General features: G+C 56.3%; 1 protein-coding gene across 1 annotated transcript; it reads left to right on the top strand.

The window, feature by feature from the left end:
- ADA (adenosine deaminase) lies at positions 1–27,213 on the top strand. The gene is made up of 12 exons (XM_059407063.1): positions 1–125; positions 10,703–10,764; positions 15,984–16,106; positions 20,693–20,836; positions 21,513–21,628; positions 22,870–22,997; positions 23,722–23,793; positions 23,892–23,993; positions 24,271–24,335; positions 25,617–25,746; positions 26,376–26,478; positions 26,921–27,213. Exons 1-12 carry the CDS (start codon positions 93–95, stop codon positions 26,932–26,934), a joined length of 1,092 nt encoding a protein of 363 aa, XP_059263046.1. The 5' UTR covers positions 1–92; the 3' UTR covers positions 26,935–27,213.

Here is a 27,213-nt window from a genome sequence, read left to right as displayed (position 1 = left end):
TAAGAGGAGCGTGGCGCGCAGCCGTCGCGGCAGGTCCCTGGAGTGAGCACCGACCGGCGGAGGGAGGCGCGCAGGGGCGCACTCTTGGCACCATGACCCAGACGCCCACCTTCGACAAGCCCAAAGTGAGCTCGGACGGGACTCGGGGTCCGGGGGGGTCTGGCTTCTGGTCTGGCTGGAGGGCTTAGGGGCGTCCACAGCCCGGGAGCGAACCGGGGCCCCTGCAGGCGCTTCCTCGCTTCAGCTCAGGCCCTCGCTGCTGCCGGGCAGTTTAATGAGAAACAATGAAGCAGAGAGGGTCCCGAACCCCAAGGCGCCACCGACTGGCTTCCGTGTTCTGCTTCTGCCCCTGATTTGGCCTCTCGGAGTCTCAGTTTCACTACCTGTCAAATGGGCCTGGGACCCCCGCCAGCGCTGGGTAGCTGTGGGAGACTAGGCAGGGGGCTTGACTTTTTGGATCTCGGCTGTAAAATGGGGCCCAGTGTCTACATCCATAGGCACCTCAAGTGTTGTGGAAACAGCTTTACAGCTCAGCACTGTGATGGTTCTGTGAGCCAAGGAGCTCAGGTCTGTGGGTGTGCCGGTCAGGAGGAACGCGCCGAAGAGCAGAGGGAGAGGATCAGGACGCCCCTCTCTCCCCGCTAGGGGCTGAGTGGACCTTAGGTTCATTCGGGGCCAGGCCACAGCCACTGGCCTCAAGGGATAACTCCGTGGTCCCTCCTCCCACCAGCTGTGGCCTCTTGGGAGCGGCTGCGTCAGGGAGGGTCTTGGGCCCACTTGGCCGGCTTTAGAGCACTGAGATTCAGTCTACGGAGGAGGGGAGGGGTCCAGGGGTCTGTCCAGCAGAGTGAGTCAGCTAGCAGTATTTGAGACTGCTGTGGGGGGTCACGAGAAGGAGTGAGTTGTAATCAGACTCAACTTACCGCTCCGAAAAAGAGGTGTGTGATGATGGCAGGTATCACAAGCGTTGGTGAGAATCGCATGTGTGTATCGGAGTGCGGGGGTGTGGGGTTGGGTGGGCAGCCCTGGAGGAGGTATGGCCCAGCCCCCACGGCTGCTGCCCCCACCATAGGCTCAGCTACCGGTGCTGGGGAGCCCTCCTGCCAGACCCCACCCCGTGCCTCTATGCTTTGTCTGGATGTCCCATCACTGGAGCTTCTTTCCTTGTGAAGTTTTGTTGGTTATTTTTCTCCTTTTTAAAAAATGCTTTTGGATTCCCCCTGCCCTTGGGAAGGTGGTTCCCCTGATGTGAATCCTGAGACCGTAGACAAAGTCCCTTGACCGGAAGTGAAATTGGAATTCGGGGATTAGTGAGAGGCAGTGCTTCTATAGAACTTACTATATGCACCCAGTCTGCCCTTGCAACACTTGTCACAGCCCATCGAGGGAGGGGCTATTTTACCATTTTTGGGTCTCACCCAATCCTACCTGCTTCAGGCTGGCAGGTTATTTCCCCTCTCTGGGCCTCAGTTTCCACACCTGGGAAATGCCCCCCCCCCCCCCCCCGCTTGGTCGGGAGGTGTCCAGAGGGACACCAAGGGATGCTTGAGAGGGAAGGTGAGTGTTCTCCACTGTGTAGAGGAGATGTGATTCAGTTTTACAATGCAAGGAGGAAACGTGCCTGAGCTGGCAGGAGAAGCAAAAACGAGCGTGTCTCAGCCACTGCGACCAGAGCCAGCTCCCTGCCTTCCCGTGGGTGGGGCAGATCCTAATGAGAACTAGTATTAGTAGCTGGAGCTCATTAAATTGTTATTCTGCTGTGCTGGGTACTGTTCTGAACTCGTTACTTTCATTAATTTATTTGATTCTAGCAAGGACCCTGTGAGGTTGTTATGATCCCATTATACAGATGAATAGAGGCACAGCGAGATTAATGACGGCTCAGATCACACAGTGGGGAAACAGCCAAACTGGGGCTGAGCCCAGGCGAGCTGGCTTCAAACATCCCAGAGCCAGCTTTCCAGCTTTCTGCCTTTGCAGAAGCCCTTGGAATGGAGGTGCTGGTGCCCCTCGTGGGGGCCTCTGGGACAGGAGCCTCTGCTGGGCTGTTTGGCTTCTCATGCCTACTACTAGGTGAGGCCCAGGACCCGGCCAGCTTTAAGGCAGAGCAAGGCTGTGCTTTGTAAACTTCAATGGGTACTCAAGTCACCTGACTACCTTTTTAACATTCAGATACTGAATTGGGAGGTTTGGGGTTGGTCTGGAGATGTTCCCTTCTAACAGGCTCATGGGCAATGCTGACAGTGCTGGACCACAGACCACACTTGGAGTAGCAAGACCCTACGTGGCTGCCTCCCTGGTTTGACTGTGTTATTCTAAGAGATGCTTTCTGAGCACCTGTTGGGCATTGGAGGAGGTACCCAGGAGGTGGAGGGTTGGCCCTTATCATTCTATTTCTACATGAGGCAAGGCTGGAAAGCCCGTGGTGTTCAGGAGTTCTTTGTCATGGAGGACAGTGCTGATCACTTGCCTGTTTCTGTAATCACCGTGGCTACCAGGCACCTTCTGTCATTTACATCCCCGTCCTCCGGACAGCTGGACAAGGTAGATCTCTTCCTGCCCCTTTAATAGACCAGGACACTGAGAAGCAAAGTGACTTGTCCAAGGTCACACAAAATGAGCATCTCAAAGCTGTAGAGCAGCAAGTGAGCTGGCCCAGGCTGGAAAAGCACAGTCTCTACGCTGTCCCTCCCTGACGCAGAGAACTGGGGCTAAGTCTCTCACGTAAATTTAAGTAGGCTCTATGCCCAGCTTGGGGCTTAAACTCACAACTGAGATTAAGAGTCGCATGCTCTACTGACTGAGCCAGCCAGGCACCCTGCCCACATCATTTTTTCTTTCCCCTTTTTTGAATGTTTGCTCCGTACCAGGCACTGTTCTAACTGATTTGCATATACTCATTTAATGCTTGCGGTGTCATTCTAAGATGACTCCTCTTCCCTTCTATAGGAGGAAATGGCTCAGACAGGGGAAGGCACTTTCCAAAGTCACACAGCCGGAAAAGCAGAGCTACACTTGAACCCATTTCTACCTAAAACCGAAATCAATACTGTCCACTCCCTTTGGGGCGAGGGGTGGACTCAGAGTCACCTTGGGCCTCAGATAGACTGGGGGGTAGGTCCCCGCCTCTCTGTTTGGCAGCCACAGAGCTCAGGTGGACATTTCTCTGAAACTCCACTTTCTTCGCTGTAAAAATGGGTTGATTAAATACAAGGCCGTGGGGCGCCTGGGTAGCTCAGTAGGTTAAGCATCTGCCTTCAGCTCAGGTCATGATCTCAGGGTCCTGGGATCAGGCCTCGAATCGGGCTCCCTGCTCAGTGGGGAGCCTGCTTCTCCCACTCCCTTGGCCTGCTGCTCTGCCTACTTGTGCTCTCTCTCTACCTCTCTCAAATAAATAAAGTCTTAAAAAATTTTTTTTAAATCAAGGTCATGGGTTCCTGGGGACATTGTGCTGAGTGGCACATGTGAAGCCCCTGGCTGGCAGGCAGCAGGCCCTTAAGGGTGCTGTTCCTTCCCCTGGGGTTGTAGTTCGCCCCCCTCCCCCACCAACTGGGGCCCTCTGGGAAGCCTCCTACCCCCACAGTGTTTCCTACTCTTGACTTCCTGCCGCAAAAGCCACCGAAAAGCCCACCGTTAGCATGGCTTTGGCCTTCTGTTGCTTTTTGGTTAGCAAAGAACCAGCTGTTTTTATTTATTTTTTACTTACTGTTTAAAGATTTTATTTATTTCAGAGCTAGGGAGCATGAGTTAGGGGGAGGTGTCGAGGGAGAAACAGACTCCCCGCCCAGGAGGAAACCTGATGTGGGGCTTGATCCCAGGACCCTGGGATCATGACCTGAGCCGAAGGCAGACGCTTAACCAACTGAGCCACCCAGATACCCAGAGCCACCTATTTTTAAAAAGCCCCTCAAGGAGCTTGCCTTACCCATTATAACTCACAGGGCACTTTGGAGGGAAGGGAATGAATGAGACCGGGTTTCAAGGAAGCCTTTTGTTTGACAGAGGAAGTGAGGACCAGAGAGGGGACCCATGGTCACACAGTGAGGTAGGGGAGGCGGACCACACTCCTGATTCTGCATCCGACCTTGGGGTTGGCCTGGCTTGGATGGCGAGGGGCCCTGTGAGCTTGGAGGAATGTGTCTCCCTATCCAGTGATCCTTGGGGTTGCCCCCCTGGGGCAGGGAAGGGAGCACTGTGACTGGCTTTGGACTGGGGAAAAGAGTAAGCCAGGAGGCCACAGTGAGGTTCAAGCTTATATGTACTCAGAGGTTTGGGGGCAGGCTCATTCTCACCCCTTAGGGTTCTGGGGTCCCAGAGGAGCAAGGTGAGGGGAAACACAAGCCTTGGGGTCCTTGTGACCACGGGGGCAGATCACGAGTTTTCCCATCTTTACAATGGGAATCCAGTTGGTCTCCAGGCCGGGAAGGGGTGGGGCACACCGGTGCTGGCCGCTGCCCTTCATTACGCCTGTCACTGTTCTCCGCCCCCTTTAGACTTTTCCCAGCATTGACTCAGCACTGATAGCAGGATGAAGGGAGTGGATTGTGGGTTTACAAACTCTGGTTTTGACTCAAACAGCTTCCGGCTGTTGGTACTTATTAGTCTGGCCTGAGGCTCATTCCTTAATTTCTCTGTGCCTCCGTCCGTCCGGATAGCTGGGGAATAGCTGTGTTGGGGGTTCCTAGGCTGTTACTCCGTAAGATGTGGCCCTGGCTGAGGACCCGCCCTCCCTGCTCTGACACCTCTGGGGGAGGCTCCCACAGCAACCAAGAGCTCAGTCAGGCCCCATGACGGCAGGAGGCACCAACGCTGGGCGAGCTGTGGGAGCTCAGATGGGGCTGAGGAGAGGACCTCCTATAGGAAGTGTGACCAAAACAACGTGTCATATCTCAACCCAGGGCAGCTCTGTCTCCTGGCTTTACCTCTCTGCTGAGAGGCCATGGTGGGCACTGACCCCTGGCACCCCGCAGCTCACTGCCAAGAGCCCGGCTAAGGAAAGAGAGGCTGGCTGGCTGGTAGGGGAGGGAGGGCTCCTGCGGCTCATCTGGGTTCTGGGTTCTGGAGGCTTCTCTTCCAGGCCCAGGGGCGCTGGTCAGTCCTTTCCTTACCCTGGGGAGAGGACACCGCACTGCTGACCTAAGACAGCTCTTGGTCATTTGATGTGTACTAAGCGCTTTTGGCTGTGCTGGGCATGGTTCGAAACCCCAAAGACGCAGCATAATGATCCCACTTTGAGGAAACTCCTAGGGAGACAGCTATGGTAAGTGAATACAAAAAGTCAGCGTTTTGGAAAACACAGAACCAGATGGTTGGTTGGGGGAGCCTGGGAAGAAGTAGTTTGCTCGCGCGTGCCTTGAAGACACACAGCCTCCCAGTTAGGAGTGGGAATTCCATCTCCAAGTGTCTGGCCCAGAGAGTTCATGACCTGTGGCCTTGCCCTGGATCTGCCCTGACACCTCGGGTGTGTGAATTGTACCTCCTCGGGCCTTGGCTGACTGGCTGGCTGACCTCTCCTGAGAGTAAGACTTAATGTGTTCGCCCACCCCCTCCCCAGTGTGCCCAGCACCTAGTGGGGCGTAGGAAATATTTGGTCACTGGGAATGTTTCCTACTCCTCTCTGGGATTTCCTGCAGCTCTGTGAGGTGCTTGCCAAGTCAGCCTGCTGGAGAGCAAGTGCAGGGGAGTAGGGGTGAGACTCCCCCCACCCCACCCCCAGAGACGTCATGAGGCTGGGCACAGGGCAGGGGTGTGGCCCCTGGGCAGGACTTGGGCTTAGAGGTAGAGCGATTGGGGTTCTAAGCCAGCTCTGTGGCAATCAGCCTGGGCAGCACAGGGCAGGCGGCCAAGTTCCTACGAGTTTACCATCCCCATGCCCACTCCCCCAACCCCCAGTCGGCAGCCCAGGGCTAACATGCACCTTGCCTCGGGGGTCAAGATTAATTGAGGTAAAGGACCTGGTAACTAGAAGTAGCTTCTGGTACTGCTGAATGGTTCCTGACAGCCTCTCTGAGGCTAGGCCTGCAGGCAAAGTGTAGTAAGAGCGCTGGGACTCAGACTTGGGTTCAAATGCTGACTCGGTCCCTGCCGGCCTTTGTGCTCCTGGATCCCTTCTTTGAGTTCAGCTTCCCCCTCTGCAGAATGGTCGTCAAGTTCTGCCTTCACTGTCGTGAGGATGGAATCAGTTCATGTCTGTATGTGGTCCAGCACATGGTCCAACCATCAATAATCAGAGGACACGGCTGTTCTTTTTCCCTGAATGGGGACAGCCGAGCAGGGTCCCCACCCATCTCTGAGCTTACACCCCATTGTCACCTGGGGGGTACAGACAGACGTCTTCATGGGTAGTGGCTATTTTCCAGAAAGTTCCATGGGAGGCTTGCCTGAGGTTGAGCTACCTAAGGGTGGTTGTTGCCTCTGCTTCTCCCCTGAAACATGTCTGGACAGCTTCCCAGGAAGCCCCAGGAGTTGGGGGGACCTGTAGGGCATGGTGGGGCATGATGGGGCAGCAGGCTTTCCTCTCGCTGTCTCCGGGGGTGCTCTCACTTCCTGCTTCCCGGCTGGCTCTCCGAGCCCCACTTCCCCTGCTCTGCTGCACTGGGGAGCACCTTCTGCATCTGGAGCTGGGGGCAGGTACTCCCCGAGGGCGCTTATCTCTTGTCCTCACTACTGAGCAGCCCTGTTTTCTGTTCTGGCTTCCCTCTCCCCTACTTAGGGTAAGGCAGCCAGAAAGAGCTTGTACACGGTGCCTCCTGATCCAAAACCCTTCAGTGGGTCCCCTTAACTGTGACCTGTGACCACTCCCTGCCCAACACCCGCTGACTTTCTGTGGCGACCTATCGCCCCATGAACCTCATTCTCCATATCAAGCCAGTTCCCTCCCTGCTTCCTGACCCAAGTTCCTCTGCCCGGGCCCTTCTCTGTCCTCCCTCCTTTAACCCTGTCCGCTCCTCCTCCCAGCACCTCCTGATTTGTCCCTTCTCTGTCATCATCTCCTGTAACCCCTCTTCGCCCATGGCCTTGCAACCTGCCCCAGTCACTCCCACCGCCCAGAGAAGCCATTCTCTTCACCCCCATCTGCCTCTAGTCCTGTCTCTGGCCCTTTCTTCCCCTCCAGGGGTGAAATTCTGAGAAGGAGAATCTGCACTTTCTCCATTTTATTACCTCTACTTATTTCTTACTCCATTCCAGCATGGATTTGCCCCCTCTGGCCTCTGGAGCACTCCCTATAGGAGAGTAGTTCTCAGCCTTGGCTTTGCGTGTTGAAAACTAGCAACAACTCCATGCTCAGGCCCAGGCCGAAGGACTGTGACATTGCGGACCAGGGTGGGCCCAGGTGTAGGCGACTTTCCAAAGCTTCCCAGGTGTTCCTCATGGTTAGCCAGGGCTAAGCACCTCTCCTCTGGGCCCAGTGCCCTGTGGCCTTGGCCCCAGGGACGTGTGTCTGTTCTCTTGCTTGACCTCTGGCAGGACCTGACCATATTCCTTTTATGTAGCTGCTGTAACGAATTACCACATGCACACCCGGTAGCTTAGAACAATGTAATCTCCCCATTCTAGAGGTCAGAAGTCCAAATCAAGGTGTCGTTGGTAGGGTCTCACGCCCTCTGAGAGATCTGTTTGTTGCCTCCTCCGGCTTCAGGTGGCTCTGGGCCATCCTTGGCTGGTGACCACACAGCTCCTGTCTGCCTCCAAGCTCAGGTTGCTGCTGCCTCTTCTAGGAGTTTCTCGCTCAAAACTCTGCCTCCCTCATAAGGAGGTGGGTAATTGCACTATCCAGATAACCCAGGATAAACTCCTCAAGTCCTTAAACTACTTCTCTCTCTCTCTCTCTTTCTCTTTTTTTCCACCACGGGAGTAATACAGGTTCTGGGGATTTGGAAGTAGACCTGTTTGGGGGGCTACCGTCTCACTGACCCAGTGCATTGCCACCACCCCTTGCGATCAGATAGCCCCTTGCCTGTACACACCCTCCTCCTGGTTTCCCTCCTGCCCATCTGGCGGCTCCTCTCTGGGCTCCCCCTCTCCTGCAGAGCCACTGGGTGCTGGTGCTTCTGGAGGCTTCCTCCCCCACCCCTTCCTTGACCCACTCTCCCCAGTGAGCCTGTTCAAGGGCTTGGCTGCAGCTGTCCATATTCGTACTTGTATTGCCAGCCTGGTGTCCGACCGTGCTAGAACTTCCCATGCGTTGGCTCTGTCCTTTTACATTGGAGGGCTCAAAGGCGTCCCAGCCAAACATCCCTAAGATCAAACTGACCGTGTCCCTCTCCCCGCACCCCTGTCCTTCCTTCCCCCTTAGCACTTGGGCTTCTTCCTGGGTAGTGTCCAGAGCATGGGAATCTCTACCCACCCCACTCAGGCCTGACCTGGGGCTTCCTCCTTGACCCCTCTTTCTGTACCCCACCCCCCTGCTTTTCCATATCTGTCTTGTCACCCTGGTCCAGAGCACTATCCTCTCTCATAAACTGGACCGCAGTAGCCTCCTGCTGTTTTGCTCTGAGCCCGCCTCGCCCTCTAGCTGGCTTTAAACCCTGTCGTGGCTTCTCTGTGCTTTCAGCTAAAATGACTCCTTGTGGCCTCAGTGACCCCGCAGCCTGTCCAGACTCATGATCCCTCCCTTCTCAGAGCCGGGTTTCAGTTCCTCCCCATCCACAGGCTCGCTACCACATGGCCTTTGCACGTGCTGTTGCTTCTGCCTGGAATGCTCTTCCTGCCTTCCTCCTTGGCCTGCCTTTGCCTGGTTGGCTCCTCTTCATATTTTGGATCTTGGCTCAAGCTCTGTTTTCTCTGGGAAGCCATTGTTGGCCCTTGAGCTGGGTGAGGTCTTTTGTTTGTTAGCCCTTTTGTAGGCTTGTGACTGTACATCTGTCACGTTTATGTACTGCCTCTTCCCTGGCAGGACCATAAGCATCACAGAAGTGGGACTCCATGCCTTGAGCTTTGCTCTCCATCCCTAGCACTTGGCAGTTTGGTGAATTCTGGCCTCTTCACGGATGCCGTTTTAGCATTTGCTGTGTGCTAAGTGCTGGGCTCACACACTACACGCGTGAACGTGGTCAAGCCTCACAAAGCCCTAGGAGGAAGGCATTGTCTCCTCCCCATTGGATCCATAAGGATGCCGAGGCACCAAAAGTGAAGTCACTTTCTCCAGGCCACCAGGGAGTGAGTGGAGGAGCCAGGATTCCAGATGTAAGCCTAGAGTATCCTCCCTCTCTGGCCAGATCCTCAGTAGGGGTGGTGTGCTGTGTGTGTGGGTTTAGAACAACAAACCCTGCAGGCTCAGAGAGAAGAGGGCCCCTGTCCAAGGTCCCACAACTACTTGGCAGTTCCCTGGGCTGGAAGCTTCACTGTTCCCAATGCTGAATGTTTTTTGAGAACATAATGAACATTTAGCTAAGTGGGCATTGAACTTGTTTTGTCAGGGAATCCAACAGCTCCCTTGCTTCTGCGCCTGGCGGGGAGTGTTGCTGGGTCCTTTGCAGGCTGGGTGATGTCCGGAGAGGTCTGGTTACTGGGACCTCCTACTCGGAGGCAGGTTAAGCAGCTCTGCGCCTGCCAGCCTCAGCGGGCCTGTAGTTTCCTCCCTTGCCAGGGCAGTGACTTTCTCCTCCAGGTCCCCAAATTCTAGGGAAGACCCCAACCTGGCAGATGTCAGTGGATTTTCTAGGTCTCCCCCTGGTCCAGGGAAAGTCCCCTTCCCCGTGTCTCCCAGACCCTGTTGTGGTTCCCAGCTCCTGGGAGATGGCCTGGCTGAGAGGCGGACTTATAAACCACCCTTGTCTACCTATGTGGTGTGTTGTTATTGTTATCTTTAATCCTTAAGGTTGTTCGTTCGCGGACAGGGAGGCAGAAATACCCTGTTGTTTTGCAGTTGAGGAAGCAGAGGGTCTGAGAGATCAAGTGTCCTGGCTGAGATCACACAGCAGGCCAAGGGGCGGAGCTGGGAGTCCGGAGATGGGCTGTCTCCAAAGCCCGTGTCCTTAACCTCCTGGCGTTATGCACCGAGCAGTGTTTGCAGGGCCCTACGCACGTAGGGAACGATCACCAAGATGGCCGAGTATCCAGGACCCTTTCTGGAGTACGGAAAGATCCTGTGTTGTGCCTGTTGATTCCTGATAACCGGGCTTATGTAACACCAACTTTGGAAAACAGAGTCTGGGTGTTTGAAACCCGCTGTGGGGTAGCCACAGGCCCAGGAAGTCTGTACTCAACACTTTTTGTTAGAGTTGGTTTTTGCTTAGTGGGCGGAGAGCAGACTCTGCCGGCACGGTGGCTGGGGCTCCATGGCTGGCCTTGGGCTGGCCTTGGGTGTAAGGGCACTGGCCTTGGGCTTGGGCTAGGGGTTCTGGTTCTGCCATTTACCAGCCGTGGTGAAGAACAGAGGAACTGTGTGGGGTTCCTGCCTCAGTGGCTTGTGGTGTGAACTCGGTCAAGTTACTTAACCTTCCTGAGACTCAACTGTGGTTGAGCCTCTGTGGTCTTAAGCGTGAAAGAGCTAGAGATGACTGTTAACCACCCCCCCCCCCCCCCCCCCCCCCCCCGCCCAACAGATGAGGAGGAAACAAAATGCTGTGTATTCAGAGCTTAGTGGAGCGTCTGTGGCAAGTCCCCCCCAGTCAGGGGGACTCGTGGTTATTGCAGTCCTGCTGGCATTCATGGGTGTTTGTTCTCGCCCCCCCTTTGTCCTCCCCCTGCCCCCTTACAGGTGGAACTGCACGTCCATCTGGACGGAGCCATCAAGCCTGAAACCATCTTATACTACGGCAGGTAAGTCCACAGGGAAGAGACCTTCCTCCCCAGCATCTGGGGACGTTGGGTGGTGGTGGTGGGGTGCTCCATGGCTCAACCTAGAGGCCTCTGGAAAATTCCAGGGTTGGCATTCCTTCCTGTATCCCCATGGAATGAAGCTGGCCCCCTGGCCGGAAGAAGGTGGTCTGTGGAGAAATGGCGGCCCCTCAGCTCTGAGCCAGAGACCCACAGCCCAAGGCTTCTGCTTTCCCTGATTCTGACTCTTGTCCTGCTGATGCCAAGGGGCCAGGAGGAGCTTACCCTACCTTATCTGCAGGTGCTTGAGTGCGTGCATGTACACACACATACCCCCACAAACACACACACACACGAGAGGAGGCAGTTCCCAGGGCTGAAGCAGTCACTGTGTTGGGACTCTGCAGAGAGGCTGTGGCAGAGGTGATGGCCCCCACGGGACGCCGGGACCATTTGTTGAGCATCTGCTAGTGCCCGGCTGCCAGGCTGAGTGCCCTCCTTGAGTCAGCAAGTTTAATCCCTCCGCAGAGAAGGACAGTGCTGTTATCCGCATCTCACTGAGGAGAGCCAGGGGCTCAGAAAAGCAAAGACAGTTGCTGGAGGTCAAGGCGACAATAAACAGTAGAGTCTAGAATTGACCCAGGGCCCTCTCCTGTCCAAGGCTTTCCCTGTGTCACCAGGGCAGTCGCCTACTGGGGAATGTGGACAGGCAGCCCCTCCTCTGGGGCCCATTTTCACCTTTTAAGTAAGGCTGTGCCTCCTGCCTCGGGTCGCATGAGCAGGAGGGTCACTGGGGCCCCCAGGGAGGGGTGCCTGCCGCTTCCTCCCCACTTCAAGGGCTCATGGTGGACCCTCTCTTGGGTCCACTGTTTAACAGCAGGGATTTTAGAGGTCAGAGGGTCTGAATTTAAATATGGGCACACTGTTTCCTCACTGTGACCTTGGCCTCTAGCTTGAGGGGGAGGAACAGGAACAGAACTGACCTAGAAGAGGGGGGACCTGCTGCTCCCCACTCCTCCCTCCACAGACTGTGCCCCCATCTGTTTGCTGGACAATCCCTTCATTTGGAGCTGGAAGGAGTCTGCCTCTCTCATTGCCCGGAGCACTTCTGCTCCAGACCCAGATGGGGACACGCAGCTCCATACGCCCCGGTCCCCCGAGTTTCCAGACAACGCTGCTCCAGAGACCTGGTGAGGCTGGGCGCCTGTCCCCAGTTCCCCGGAGCATCTCTTCCAGCTCCCTGAGGCAGAGTTCTGCCAAGAACACTTTTCTCCACCTTCTGCTACTTTCACAGACCCCTCCCTCCGCCCTAGGAAGTCGCTACTGATTTATTTTTTTCCCCTACTGATTTAATTCTTGACTCCCCTACGTCATTTGTCAGCATTTACTGTGCTCCCCGAGGCGCTGCATTGGTGCTGATGTGCTGAATCCTCACCACAACTTGCGGGGTGGTACTGTTGTGGCCCCATTTTATAGAGGAGGACACGGAACTGTGATGGGTAAGGGGATGTACCTAGGGAGCACGGGTGTGAGCCCGAGTCCACGCCCCTGACCATTACTCCTGCCAGCGAGAGGCTTCGATGAAGCAGTGCCCCGAAACCACTTCGCTCCGGGCACTTATTGATAGTCTTAACGATAAGCTAGGGCTCTGGCTAAGTGGGGTGAAGCTGCTTGGCTTATCTCTGCCCGTCCTTTGCCCATGCCAGGTGCCAGCCATTGCCCCAGAGGAGGCTGTTGGGTGGGTTATCAAGCACCAGGTTAGGACTGCCTACTGAGTTCTCATTAAGGGGTCAGAGAGCACTTACTAGTGGAGCAAGAAGGCCGGAGTCCAGGGCAGGGAGGAGGGAGAGGAACCGCCCCCATGGGCAGGCTGGTCGGATCTTCTGTTTTCCCCCACAGCTTGGCATCTCGGGAGCAGTCCAGGTGCCTCGGTGGGCCCATGGGGCAGGGTGTTATGGGTACCAGCTGGAATCCAAGCAGCTGGAATCCAAGCAGGCAGGGGGTCTGGGAGTTGGTCAGTCTTGGCTATGGAAGCCCGTAAACACTCTGGAGGACTTCCCGGTGGTGGTGGGCTGAGAGAAAGAAGGAAGCCCTTCTCTCCCTCTGGCCAAATCCAGTGGCCGGTCTTCTGCCTCTGTGATGTGGGCCTCCGCTGACTATGTTCTTACCTCCTTCTTCCCTTAGCTCCTGTGATTCTGTCCTCTCCGGGGCTTCTACCTCTCTCTCCGTCTCCTTCGTGAGCCTGTCTGCTCTTTTGCCACAGCACATTCTGAATCTGGCCCCGCTTTCCTCCCTTGACCAGCCTGGCCTGAGCCACCAGCATCCCTCACCTGGGCAATGGCTTCCTGGCTGGTGTCCAGGCGGCCACTCTGGCCTCCCCTATTCCTGTCTCTGCAGTACTAGAGTCAGAATACCTGTCTTAAAACCTCGTCTGACCAGTCTCTCGCCAGCTCTAACTCCCACACTCCCAGCTGACTCTGAGTCAAAGCCAAGGTCCATTCACAGCCTTTGAAGACCAGCAAAGCCCGAGCTGCCTCTCTGACCTCTCCTTAATCCGCACTGGAGGTTCCTCAACCCTGCCAGACTTGGTAAACACAGAGAGGTTGAGTAACTCTCCCAAGGTCACGCAGCCTTTAAGGAACCCAGCTGGGATTCAGAACCAGTCCATCAGGCTTTGGGGTTTGCTGTGTGACCCTGGGCACATAAACTACTTCCTGTCTTCTTCTCTGTACCGTAGCTATCTGTGTTACTGAAAAGGATGCGGAGGTCCCTGGATGGGATGGCTCTGCCCCTGGGTGATTTGGCTCATACAGCAGGGGGATGGACTTGGAACTCCATAGCCTGGCTCTTCCTTCTCGTTGGGCTCTCTGTGGCCGGGCTCCCAGTAGGCACATCCCCACCATGGCAGGAAGAGCACTGGCTGAGGCATGGCTAACTGGGAGTATAAGGAGCATCTGATGACCAAACTTGGTCATCCCCAAGGGAGCCTCTGCTGCCAAGTGGCTGTGGGTGGCAGGAGGACCCAGGGCCCTAGGATTAACTCCTTTTTGCCTCAACTTTGGGCCCCAGACCAGAGCATTACAGCTTGGCCTGAGCAGCTTCTGGAGGCCCAGTCCCGTATAAGATCCCAAAGAGTGTCTCATGCTATTTTTTTCCTGCTAGGACTGCTGCAGTAGCTCTCAGATCTGATACCCACACGGCAATCGGAAGGAGCTCTTAAATCTCTTCATGCCGCTCCCCTGCTTGAAATCCTTCAGTGGTTTCCCCGTGCTTTGGGGATCAGGCCCGAACTTCTACGAAGCTTCCACTAGGCTCTGCCTGCCCTCTGGCTCTTCACCTACCACTGACCCCACTCTGAACTCCAGCTGCCCTGCCTTTGCCTCCCCTCCCAGCTTAGGCCTGGAGCCCCTTCTGTTCCTTCTAATTCCGCTTAAATGTCCCCTCCTCTAACCAGCCTTCCCAGACCACTCTGTGTGGTCAAAGATCTCTTGGTGGCTGATGAGGAGAGAGGCTGGAGAGGGTAGGCACAATGGGCCTTCAGGGAGTAAAATAAGTGAGATGTGACTGGCTGGTGGGCAAGGCAGAGGAGCCCCGGGGGTGGGGGGATGGTGGAGCTATATTTGGAAACATGGAGCATAGGGCAGGGAGGGGGAGGTGGGATGAGATGGAGGAGGGTGTCAGACACCTGGGGCTGTCTTGGTCACTGCTATCTGTTCAGTGCCCAGGACATCGTAAGCCCTCAAGTGGTGGTATATGGAAGTAGAGACTTCTGGCTGAAAACCATGAAAGGGGAGGAGCTTGTGTGGGCAGGTGTGTAAAAGGGAGGGTCTGTAAGAACCGTCAGGAGGAAGGGCCCCACCAGGAAGCGGGGGTCGAGGGAGCTGGAGGAAGACTCTAGGGGCCTCACACATAGCGTGTCCAGAGGACCAAGCACGTGTTGTGGGGAAGGGGGCTGACTGCACGCTGCGGGGGCACTCCTAAGGATTGGGACCCCCAGCAGGGGAGGAGCGCCTGTGTCAGGGGCTCGGGGGACATGCATTTATGTCAGGAAGCATCATAGTATTTTAGGGACCGAGGTCCCCCAGTGTCCCTGGCAACCCCCCCCCCATCCTCTGTTCTTGCTTTGCGGATAATGCGATGCTTGAACCAGATTTAATCACCTCATTTCCATAATTGTTTGCTCCTCTTTTTTTTTTTTTTTAAATCTTCTTTTGTTCTACTTGCTGGAGGAGTTTCTCCACTGTATTTTCCATTCATTTTATTACATCCTGATGACCGGCCCATATTCATTTAGATTTGCAGAAGCTCTCTCTTCCTCTCAGGGTCCCCTTACTGAGAGGGGTGTCTTGTTTCCAGGGAGGAAGCTCTTCTCCGGTCCCGGAGATGCTCCGCTGTAAGGGTTTTAAGTTTTCTTCTGTTCCCTGTGTTGTTTCCTCGGCATTTCCTCCTGTCTCCTGCCTTGTCCCTTCGTGGCGGAAGCATTTCTTGGATGTCTGGTGTTCTTTGCCTGTTTGTCTTCAAAGTGGGAAAACTGAGGCCGGGGTGACCTGAGAGCTGTGGTAGGGGAGGCAGGCCTGGCTCACCCTGGCTGACCCTGGCAGGGAGGAGGAGGCCCTGGGCGGAGGGGGCGGCTGTGGGCAGGCCCCATGCTGGGGTCTGTAGGCGGAGAGGGGAGATGCTCGGAGGGAGGGGGCCAGTGCACCCATTCCTGGGAGTCTCCGCTGGACCCTCTCCCAGCTCACTGGCTGGGCAGGCCTCTCCCATGCGCAGGCCAGCCGGATGGAGGGTGGAGGTGGGAAGTCCGGCCCCTGCCCCGGGCATTGTGGTGCTGCAGTTATGGCCCTGATAACCTCTGACCTGGCTGGGGACCAGCTGGCTCTACCCACTCCGGGGCTGAGGAGGAAACTGTGGTCTTGCCCTAGCAGCTGCCCGGTTCCCAGGCACCAGGGGCGTGCATGTGTGCATGTGAGCATGCGCATGTACATGTATGCGTACAGACTTCAACCCCCCGTGTCCCCCTTGAGATTCCCTGGCTGGTCATGACCTTGGGGACTTGGTGGGGGGAGGGGTGCTGGAAGGATTCCAGCCTGAGTTCTATATGCCCCAGGCCTCTGTTTTCCTATCTGTTCAATGGGAGGAGTTGGAGGAAGAGGTCCCCAGCTTTCCTGCTCTGGTCCCCGGGAGGAGTTTGCAGCCCACTGTCCTCACTGTTTTGTTCCCAGGAAGAGGGGGATTGCCCTCCCCGCGGAGACAGCAGAGGAGCTGCGGGACATCATCGGCATGGACAAGCCGCTCAGCCTCCCGGGCTTCCTGGCCAAGTTTAACTACTACATGCCCGCCATCGCGTGAGTCAGCCCCCCAGCCCCGCCCTGCCCTGGCTATGCCTGCCACCTGCTGCCCGCGCCTCCCACTGCGGGGTGGGAGAAAGTGCTCGGAAGCCCCAGTTCTGCAGCTTATCCTTGTGTGTACTTGTGTGACTCTCTCCAGGCCTTGATTTTCCCTTCTGGAAAGTGGGCATAATATCTAGAAAGTTCTTCAACTTCTACAGGAAAGTGAGAGTATGAGGTCAAAAACTGGCATCCTAGTACCTGAATCTTTCACGAAATAACAGTGACCATGGGCAAATTTACCCTCTCTGGGCCTCTGTTCCCTCATCCAGACCATGGGGCTTGTGATCCTGTCTACCTCCTGGGGCTGGAGTTTAGAATGGACATAGAACTTTCCTCACCAAGCTCCCCCTTGCCATGAAGACGATTGCTACCTTTATGGACAGCCAGACACAGCTGTTTTTCTAGTCCCTTTTGTTCCTTCCATCTTAGGTCTGGAAGACTATGCGTACAGCACTCAGAACTGTAGTTTTCATAGTTGTCGATGGTCCCACCAGGTGGACACACTCCTCGTTTGCAGAGGAGGAAACTAATGCTCAGGGGAGGGTAGCCGCTTGCCCAGGACCACACAGCTGGAAGGGGTGAGGCCCAGATCCCACCTGGAGGCCACCTTGAGCTTCCTGACACGAGGCAGGCCTCTGCCGTCTGCTGCCAGAGCTCAGGAAGGGGACGAGGCAAATGGACAGGGAGCAGTTAGGGAAGGCTGCCTGGAGGAGGAAGCATGGCCCAGGCTTTGGGATAGAGAAGGTGTAATGTAGTCCGGAGGGCTAGACCGGAGGGAAGGTTTGGAGCATATGCCAAGTAGGGGTTGTTGGATGACTGGTGAAGGTCTGCGAGGCAGATGGAGGCCCTTGGCTGGATAAGTGGCAGGACAGGTAGGAGGAGTTCTGTGGAAGGAAGATGTGTGTCAAGGCTGCTTGCTAGAAGCTTTTGGAGTCAGCCTGGAAAACACCGCCTGTCCCCATCCCTGGCCCTGGTAAGCAGAGACACACACGCACACGCACACGCACACACCTCCCTGGAGACACCGGTCCTATCTCCCCGGACACCCCCTCCCCAGAACATACACACGGCTGGGGCTTCTGTACGGGCTGAGGCACCTCTCCCATGTCACCTCCAAGGCAGCTTCTGTCTCTCTGGCCACAAGACAGAAGATGCCCAGCTCCTTGAAGGCCCAAGATGACCAGGCTGTTTGGCATCATCTCCTTCTGAGATGCTTGGCCTTTGGGGCTCTGCCCGTAAGACTGATGTCCATACCGTGCCCTTGCCACCATCCACCATCAGACAGGTGTCTGATGAGAGCCCTTATCTTCTGCCCTTATCCTTCTGCTCACTTCTCTCCCACAGCGTGGGCCTCCTGTGGCACCTGGGGCAACAAACACATTCCCAACCTCGGGTCCTCTGTGCATGCTGTTCCCTCTGCCTGGAATGCTCTTCCCTGTAGATGCCCTGTGGCTAGCTTCCTCACCTCCTTCTCAGGCCTGCTCAAGTGTTCCTTTTTCAGTGAGGCCTTCCCTGATGGTTCCAATGAAACTCGTAGTCCCCTCCCCTGCTTTATGTGTCTCCATAGACCATTTCACACCTCACCTACTGTAGATTGTGTGTTATACTTACTTACCTGTCTCTCATGCCTAACTGTAGGCTCCGGGAGGGCAGGGATTTTGTCTACCTTGTTTCCCTAGTGCTGGTCACTGTGCAGTGAATGTGTGCCACCGCTCTGGGGGAGGTTGGGCACCCTCTTCCTGGGAGGCCGGCTCCCCTGCAGCAGGCCTGAGGTCCCAGATCCAGGCCAGGGAAGACAGCAGCTGCTCATTCTTATCCTCAAAAGCATGGTGCTTCCAGTGACCCTTCTCCTGGGCATGGCCAGTTTCCCTAAGGCCCTTTGTACACACACCCCACATTCGGGTGACCATTCTGTATTCACCCTTCAAGGTGGAAACTTCCAGCCAGGCCCAGCTCATGGTCACTTGGTACCACTTAGAGTGGCCCTGGCAGGTTGATGTGTGCCTTACTTCTAGAGCCAACACTCAACAACTAAAATACTTAAAGGGTCTGTCTCTCTGACTTGGAGCACTGGCCTAAGTGAGTTTCAGGAAGTTCAGCATCTTTGTCCGCACAGTAACATTTGCTGTAAGTGTCGGGGGACTAACCGGAGGCCTGTAACAGGTAAGTGTGGGAACCAGGATTCAGGAGTCCCAGGTTTCTCCCCCACCCCAGGGTACCCTCTGGATTTGTCCGTCTGTGTCCTTTCCCCTCTCATTTTAGTTTTATTGGGGTAGAATTGATAAGTAGAAATTATGTGTTTAAGGTGTTTTGATATACATGTATGCTGTGAAACGATCACCACAGTCCAGCCAAGTTAACATATCCATCACTGCAGATAATTACCGTCGGCTTTGGCTGCACATGTGTGTGTGTGTGTATGTGTGTGTGTGTGAGAACACTTAATGATTTACCCTCCTAGCAAATCTCAAGTATATACTACCGTATTTTTTTTTAATTTTTATTTATTTACTTGACACAGAGAGAGATCACTAGTAGGCAGAAAGGCAGGCAGAGAGAGAGAGGAGGAAGCAGGCTCCCTGCTGAGCAGAGAGCCCAATGTGGAGCTTGATCCCAGGACCCTGAGATCATGACCTGAGCCGAAGGCAGTGGCTTTAACCCACTGAGCCACCCAGGCGCCCCCCTAAAGGCCTCATTTTAACTTAATTACTTCTTTAAAGACCTTAAATCCAAACTTAACGACTGCCACCCAGGCGCCCAGAATGCTACAGTATTGTTAACTGTAATCCCCATGCTGCACATCCCATCTCCAGAACCAAACTCCACTTGTAGAACTGAAACTTTGTACCTTTTGACCGACATCTCCCACTTCCCCGTTCCCCTGTTCAAGCTGCCCCGACTATGTTCTACTTTCTGCTTTTATGAGTTGGGCTATTTTAGATTCCACGTGCAAGCGAGATGGCGCAGGATTTGTTTTTCTGCGTCTGGTTGATCTCACTTAGAGTGACGTCCTCCAGGTTCATCCGTGCTGCAAATGGCAGAATTCCCTTGAGGCTGAATGATCGTTCTGTGTGTGTGTGTGTGTGTGTGTGTGTGTGTGTGACATTTTCTTTATCCATTCATCTGTCGACGGACCTTTAGGTTGTAGCCCCGTCTTGGCTGTTGTGGATAATACGGCAGTGAACGATGTGGTACAGATATCTGAGATACTGACTTCATTTCCTTTGGATAAAGATCTGGAAGTAGGACTTCGGGATCATATGGTAACTTTTTACAACGTTTCTTGAGGAGACTGCTCGCTGTTCTCCACGGTGGCTGCACCAATTTGCATTCCTGCCAGCACGTACAAGGGGTCCCTGTTCCCGTCTGTCCTCAGCGACACTTGGTGACTGTAGCACACTAACAGGTGTGGGGTGATCTGTCCTCGTGGTTCCGATTTGCATTTCCCTGGTGATCAGTGATGCTAATCGCCAGGGAAATGCACCTTTCCACGAAGCTGTTGGCCATTCGTACGCCTGTTGAGAAATGTTTATTCAGGTCCTTTGCCCATTTTTAATCTGATGATCTGGTATTTTTGCTATTGGGGGCTGGACGTTCCTTGGGCGTTAGCCCCTTGTCAGATTGGATCTGCAGGGATTTTCTTTCACTCTGTAGTTGTCTTTTCACTCTGTTGAAGGCTCCCCTTGCTGTATGCTTTTGTGTCTGGTGCAGTCCTACTTGTCTTTGTGTGTGGTGCCCGTGTTCTCTCGTTTCTCTCCCCTGCTGACCTGCGCCCATGAGCCAGCAAACATCTGAGTGGCCATGACATCCTGGGCTCCGTCCTGAGGGGTCCCAGCCATGACACGATTGAGGGAAAGACCCCTGTCTCATGGAGTCTACATTCTAGTAGGAGAGATGGAAATTGACCGATAAGTAATGAGAGAATCACGCCAAGTGGGGGTAAATCACTGGCCAATCCCAGGGGAACAGGTAGAGAACGGCAGAGGAGCCCTTCGGAGGCCAGGTGGTCAGGGATGGGCGCTCTGAGTAGGACGGTCTCGGGGAAGAGCCCTGCCGGCTGGGGGATCTGTGAGCATGGAGGCCCCGACCTGGGAACAGGCCTGACTGTAGCTGGGACAGAAAGGCGGCTCTGGTGGCGTCATAGAATGAGTGAGAAGGAAGGTCTGGAGAGAGTGACAGGGGCCCGAGTCTGCAGGCCTTGTGGAAGCCATGAGGGTTCAGAGTGGAGGGGCGCATGTTTGATTCACATGTTAAAAAGACTGCTCTAGCTGCTGTGTGGAAAACGGAGTTGGAGGGACTTGGAGATCTATTTAGGAGGTGGTTAGAACCTGGGTGGAGGGGACAAGAAATGGCATGTAGTTTGGAGGTAGAACTGACAGGCCCTGCCTTGTTTCTAGGATCTTCTCCGACAGCTACCAGAACTTGGGGCTGGGGGCCAGAAGTGGGTTTGAGCTGCCATGGGTTGGGAACAGCCCTGTTGCTCCTGGAGCTCCCAAGAGACTTGGGGAAGGTTGTCCCCAACCCCTCTCTTCCCTTCCCAGGGGCTGCCGGGAAGCCATTCAAAGGATTGCCTATGAGTTCGTGGAGATGAAGGCCGAGGAGGGCGTGGTGTACGTGGAGGTACGCTACAGCCCGCACCTGCTGGCTAATTCCAAAGTGGAGCCAATCCCCTGGAACCAGCCCGAGTAAGTGACACCTGCTGGGGTGGCCCGACTCGTGGGAGCCCTGGACCTACTCTTTCTCCCTGGTCCTGTCTGTGGCCTCAGAAAGATGGGTTTAACTCTTTTGCAAGAGACATGGTTCCTAGCCCTCACCTGGGCTAATTTTAAAAATTTTTTGACCTTTGGTAAAAGTGTCTGCCTATGTTTCCCTGCCCCGGACACAGGCCCACAATCTAGGAATAGTAACTCCCTTGTCTAGAGGCTTCTATGTGTCCTGTTCTAACCTTGTCACTGACGCGAGTGTGGCCTATTCCTGCCCACTCTCTGGACCCCAGAGAGCTCTGAGTGCCATCAGCCGAATTCCTCGCCCCCTTCCAGCCAGGACTCTGACAGCTGTGGATGCGTGGGAATCAGACCTGGCAGGCTTAGCATCACCCCCGTCCGTGGGGGAGGACTGTGCCTGAACTCATCACCCCACACACCTTCCAGTCTGGAAGTGCCCACGCAAGCATGAAGTGGGGGGTTGTGCCAGGGCTGGGGGCCAGGTCTTTCCCCAGAGCCCGTGGGTTCGCAGCGGCTGGAGCTGCTTCTCCAAGAACCGTCTTTCTCTTCCCCCAAACCCCCGCCATGTCCCTGTCCCAGGGCTATCCTTCAGACCTTCCTTTATCTCTGGCCCATCGCTGCTCCTCTCCGCACACAGGGGCGACCTCACCCCGGATGAGGTGGTGGCCTTGGTGAGCAAGAGCCTGCAGAAGGGAGAGCGAGACTTCGGGGTGAAGGTGCGGTCCATCTTGTGCTGTATGCGGCACCAGCCCTGTGAGTACCCCTCAGCCCCGCCCCTGGCCACTGCCCTGACACACCCTCCCGCCCCCCACCCAAAGCCTGGCACTGGAGCCACATCTGGTCCCCACATGCCCCCACCCCATGGTATTTGTGGAGCCCATTGGCAGGACCTCGGGGCTTCTTGCAGTCACTAGAGCCTACTACCGTGGGCAGGCTCAGACCTCCTGGCAGCAGAGAGACCCTCCTCCCTGGCCAGACTGGGCCTGCCAGCCACGTGACCTGCATTTAGGAAGCAAAAAACCAGAGGAACCTGAATAATAGGAAAAAACCATCTAAGCCAGGTTCTGATGAGCCCACAGTCCTCCCTTGAGACCCTGGGGGCCAGGGCTCGTCCTGTGTGGGCCACAAGACTTGTGGACAGACAGGTCTGCTGTCTAGGGCCTCCAAGGGTCTCCCTCGTGAGGGACGCTGGTCAGGTGTCTAGAGCTCCGGCTTCCATGGTGTGCAGAGCCCCTCGGTGTGACTTTGGACACATCCCTCCACCTCCTCGGACCGCAGCTGCGTCACGGCCGGTGACGGTCTCTGCTCAGTCTCTGCTCCAGCGGGCAGTGCGAGCCAAGGGCTTCCCGCCCGCCGACGGGCCCGCAAGTGGAGAGGGACTTGCGTGGGCTTCCGCGGTCCCCGTGGCAGCCTGTGGGGCTGGGCTGCCGTCGCTGAGCCTCCTCTGCTGGGCGTGGGGCTGAGGCTGAGAGAGGGGCGGCCTGCTGCCCCTCGGTCGGGACAGCGTCGGGCGCACACGTGCACACACAGCTCTCTGGCTCCAGAGCCTGCGACTGGTCATTTTTTTTTTTTAAATATTTTATTTATTTATATGACAGACAGAGATCACAAGTAGGCAGAGAGGCAGACAGAGAGAGAGGAGGAAGCAGGCTCCCCGCTGAGCAGAGAGCCCGATGTGGGGCTCGATCCCAGGACCCTGGGACCATGACCCGAGCTGAAGGCAGAGGCTTTGACCCACTGAGCCACCCAGGCGCCCCGCGACTGGTCATTTTTAAACTCCTCGTGAGGACTTGGTTAGTTAAGAGGCCAGAACAGGTCAGCAGTACAAGTGTGGTTCTGGGCTTCTCTGTGAAATCGCGGGGAGCCTCTGTCTCCTCCTCTGCCAAATGGGGTTAGGCCGTGGCACCGTGAGGCGGTGAAGAGCTAGGCTTGGGCTGGGGGACGGGGAGCAGAGGGACTTCTCGGTGCCACCAACAGAGGCGTGTTGCCCACAGGCTGGTCCCCGGAGGTGGTGGAGCTGTGTAAGAAGTACCGGCACCAGTCTGTGGTGGCCGTGGACCTGGCTGGAGATGAGACCATCCAGGGAAGCAGCCTCTTCCCGGGACACATGAAGGCCTTCGAGGTAGGGCCCCGGGGAAGGAGGCAGGGAGGGGCTGGCACCGGGGAAGCCACAGGAGGAGGGAGGGGGTCACGTGGACAGGGGAGGCTGAGGCCACCTCCATGCTCCCTCCAGTGCGCCGTGGTGGGGTCTCGGGGGTGCTAGAAACTGGGAATTTGTATAAGCAGAAGCTCCCACCCAGTGTGAGCACTCCTGTGTGAGAGCCTGTTTCTGCCTGTCATTTGCCGTGTGACCTTGGGTGAGACTGTCCCTTCTTGGGGCTGCTGTACCATCTGTTGGGATGACCGAGTTGGAGCGAACATTCAAAGCCTCACGACGACGCACTCCGTCCCGGGCCTGGAGCGTGGGTTCTGAGGCCAGAGCTCTGGAGTCTCACTGCCCCGTCTCAGAGCCTGGCTCCCTTCTTCCTTTCCGATCACCGTCCTGTTACTTTCTGGGCCTGTTTCTCCTCTTGTAAAACAGGTATTAGGGTATTTGTGGAGATGAGGTAACGTGGCTGAGCCCTTTCATACGGTGACTGACCCACGGTCACCGTCTAGTAAATGGCAGCCGTGGCTTAAGTTAGGATCACACAAACAGAAACCCCGGCTTCCCCGTCCTGAAGCAGGTCAGCTAACTGAAGAAGGGCCTGGTTTGAGCCTGCCGAAACGGGGAGCTGGCGTGTGGCAGGGGCTGGGCCCGCGGGGGCCTCCCCCAGGCCGGCCCTGACCGCCTGTCACCCCGGCAGGAGGCTGTGAGGAGCGGCATTCACCGCACCGTGCACGCAGGGGAGGTGGGCTCCGCGGACGTGGTGAGAGAGGTGAGGAGGTGGGGCCGGCCTGGGGGCCTTCCGCCCGCTTCCCCCCCCCCCCCCCCCCCCCCATGCCCCGTCCTGGGCTCCACTCCGCTTCTCTGCAGGCTGTGGACACGCTCAAGACGGAGAGGCTGGGCCACGGCTACCACACGCTGGAGGACGGGGCCCTTTACGCCAGGCTGCTGCAGGAGAACATGCACTTCGAGGTGGGCGGCCAGGCGGTGGGAGGACAGCCGGGAAGCCCGGAGGGCACCGGGAGGGCACCGGGAGGGCACCAGGAGGGCCAGGAGCCAGGCCAGCACGGCAGGAGTGGGCCGTGGGCCTCAGAGCCGCCCGCCGGCAGAGGTGGCCGGATGGAAGTCATGGGACTCGGCGGCCGGGAGGCCGGTGTGGCTCCAGCCCGAGGGGCTTACGAGGTGGGGTGGGGGGGTGGCGTGGCTTGGCGGGGGGACACGTGGACCAGCCATCCACCTGCTCTTCCAGGTGTGCCCCTGGTCCAGCTACCTCACAGGCGCCTGGAAGTCGGACACGGAGCACCCAGTGGTTCGGTGAGGCCCGGTCCCCGGGGCCCATTCAGTTTTGTACCAGGAAAGCCGAGGATGGGAAGGAAGTGGAGGGACTGGGTCCTGGCCCAGGCGGGGCCTCTTGCTAGGAAATCGCATCGAGTCCTTGGGAAGCACGTGCTACTGTCCTCATCTGTAAGATGAGGGCAAAGCTCAGTGTGCTGTGACATGACTGAGGGAGCCCAGGTCCTAAATAGCAGAAGTTCTGCTCCTCTCATGGAGCAGTCATGGCAGAACACCCTGCTGCCCTGAGGGGGAGGGGGGCTTCCACACTCTAGACCCTGCCTCCTGGGCATCTGGGAGAGGCGGCTCTCCAGGTCACGTGGTGCCTGCTCCTAACCTAGCATCTAACTAGAGGCCTTGGTCCTTCCTCCCGCTGTTCTGTGACTGGGCCCTGGGAGCCGCATCAGGCCTCAGGAGGGCAAAACCACCCTTTCCTGACACAGGAGAAGGCGGCAAGAACAGGGGGCGACCACGGTCAGGCCAAGCTTAACGGCAGGATCATGGGCTCTGATGTTCTTCTTACAAGGAGGCCCTGAGGTCTGCTTCAGGACAGGGGAGTGCGTGGTACCAGCAGAGTGTCCGCGGGGAGGTTCTTGGAGGCACATGGGCACACAGCCTGTGGGCTGGAGGCGGGTGTGCGAATCAGCCGCCCAGATTCGATGGTTGAAGCAACAGCCTCAGGAGATGGTGGTACCAGAGGGCTGAGGAGAGAACCCGGGACAGTGACACTGAAGGGACAGATGGAAGAGACTGGTCCGAGAAATCAAGAAAAAGGGTTTTAAGAATAGTCAACAGTGTAACACTCTACAGAAGCGGAGTAAAGAGCCAGGGGAAGCCTTGCGGGTGTAAGGCGACAGGGATCTGGGGTGCCAGGACCCCTTTCCCTGGCGGGTGGTTGAAAAGTCGATCTTAGTGGGATTAAGGGTGAAGGGGGCGCGGACGACCCTCCCAGAACATTGGCAGTGAAGGCGAAGGCTGGAGAGGGTCGTAGCTGGGGGGCATGCTGCTTGTTCGGCCTCCCTAGGCCTCCGCTCTACCTGTTCCTCTTCTGCCTTTGCCCGGCTCTGGCCCGCCTGGGTGGGCTCAAGTCTGGAGATGCTAGTTCTGTGCTGTCGGACAGGTCCCCTGAGTTCTCCCAACTTCCTTCCCCTGTACGGCGAGCGGCTCTTCCAGGTCGTAGGGGGCTGCGGGCTCTTGGCGGCAGGCACTGTTCACGTAAGAGTACAGGCGGCTCTTCCCTCTCCCCCTCACCCCTGCATCCAGGTTCAAACAGGACGAGGCTAACTACTCACTCAACACAGACGACCCACTCATCTTCAAGTCCACCCTGGAAACGGATTACCAGATGACCAAACAGAGCATGGGTTTCACCGAAGAGGAGTTCAAGAGACTGGTGAGTGGGCGTGCACTCTGGTGGCCTTGACTCTTGGCCCTGGGAGTGTGTGAGGCCTTCAGGTCTTAGGCCCCAGGACCTCTGGAGATGAAGTGTTTGCCTCACCAGGCCAACCCACGCTGGTCCTAGAGTTAGGTGCCTTCTAGGGATAAGTTCTCGGGCTGGCACACTGATCAAGGACCAGGTTTTTCAGCCTTTGCTTGGGTCGAGTGCCTGCAAAGAATCCATTAAAAGCTGTCACCTCTCTTCCCAGAACGGTGTGCTCGGCTATAAAATTCTGCACGCACTTTTCCAGCCATTCATAGATCCCAGGCTGAGCCCTTAATTTTAGGGGCTGATAGCCCAGATCTGTCCCTGCGGGAATCTCCCTGGCCCCACATATCCTGCCTGGTCTCCAGTTTCTCCAGCTTCCTTCTCTCATCCCTGTGTCATGTCATGGCACTTTAAGAGCACTGAAACCCATGGTCTGTGCTCTGGCACTTGCTGCCAGGTGACATGGGACCTGTCCTTCCCCACTGTGAGCTTAATCACTGGCCATGCTCATTGAAGAGGATGGCGCATCACTAGACTGTCAAGGCTTTCTTCCATGCTCTCTGGTTTCACATTATTTGCCATGCTGGCCCTTCTAGAACATCAACGCGGCGAAGTCCAGTTTCCTCCCGGAAGATGAGAAGCAGCAGCTTCTTGACCTGCTCTATAAAGCCTATGGGATGCCACCTTCGGCCGCTGCAGGTGTGTTCCTGGCTGGGCTTCTGGGCTCTTGACCTGCCTCTGTGGGATTTCCTACAAGAAGCCCTTCCTTACCCTCTGGGGAGGTGCTCAGGATACGTGAGGCCTCCCTGGTTCCAGGGCTGAGGCTGATGGCCTCCTACTAGACTGGCTTACCTTCTGTATAGTGCCATCTTCAGGCTGGTCTTGGGGGAGACTTTCTGAAGCCCAGTCCCAAAGATCTTGGCAACCTGGGTCATCTCCATGGTCGCCTAAAGCCAAGGGCAGAGGAGCTGGGCCCAGGTTCTAGCTCTGTTCTGCTCCTTCCTTCTGATGTGGCTTTGGCAAAGCATTCCCTTGCTCTAAGCCTCAGTCTCCCGCTCTGCAGAAGGGGGTTCCTCTCTGGCTCTGAAGTCCTGGGTACTAGCGGCCGCTAACCTTTCTGTGTCTCTGATGTGGCAAGCAGAGCCGCATCCCTGAAGACATCGTGGCTGCCTCTCCAAGCCCTCACCTGTGGACGGAGCCTCCCCAGCACTGTGAGGCTGCAACGACACTTACCTTGACTCCTTCAAGGAAGACTGGCCTAGTCAGCTACGGCTGCTCCTGAAGCCCGTGTGCCTGTTTCTACACACACCAATACCTCGGCATGCCGCGTCTCTGCCTACGGGCCAGACTCCGGTTGACTGAAACCTTCCTCCTATGGTGACTCGTGCTGAAAATCTGGTGCTCAATAAAGCAGCCAATGGCTGGTACTATGCA

The sequence above is a fragment of the Mustela nigripes genome, chromosome 7 (genome assembly GCF_022355385.1).
Source record: "Mustela nigripes isolate SB6536 chromosome 7, MUSNIG.SB6536, whole genome shotgun sequence".
NCBI classification, from domain to species: domain Eukaryota; kingdom Metazoa; phylum Chordata; class Mammalia; order Carnivora; family Mustelidae; genus Mustela; species Mustela nigripes.
Note: the sequence above shows the minus strand (reverse complement) of the source record. Positions and strands in the feature narration are given on the sequence as shown.

Excerpts from the sequence above, each read along its gene's own strand:
- ADA (XM_059407063.1), top strand. The coding sequence starts at position 93 with ATGACCCAGACGCCCACCTTCGACAAGCCCAAA. Across the intron at positions 10,765-15,983 it reads ACCATCTTATACTACGGCAG|GAAGAGGGGGATTGCCCTCC; the intron begins GTAAGTCCACAG and ends TTTTGTTCCCAG. Across the intron at positions 21,629-22,869 it reads CTGTATGCGGCACCAGCCCT|GCTGGTCCCCGGAGGTGGTG; the intron begins GTGAGTACCCCT and ends TGTTGCCCACAG.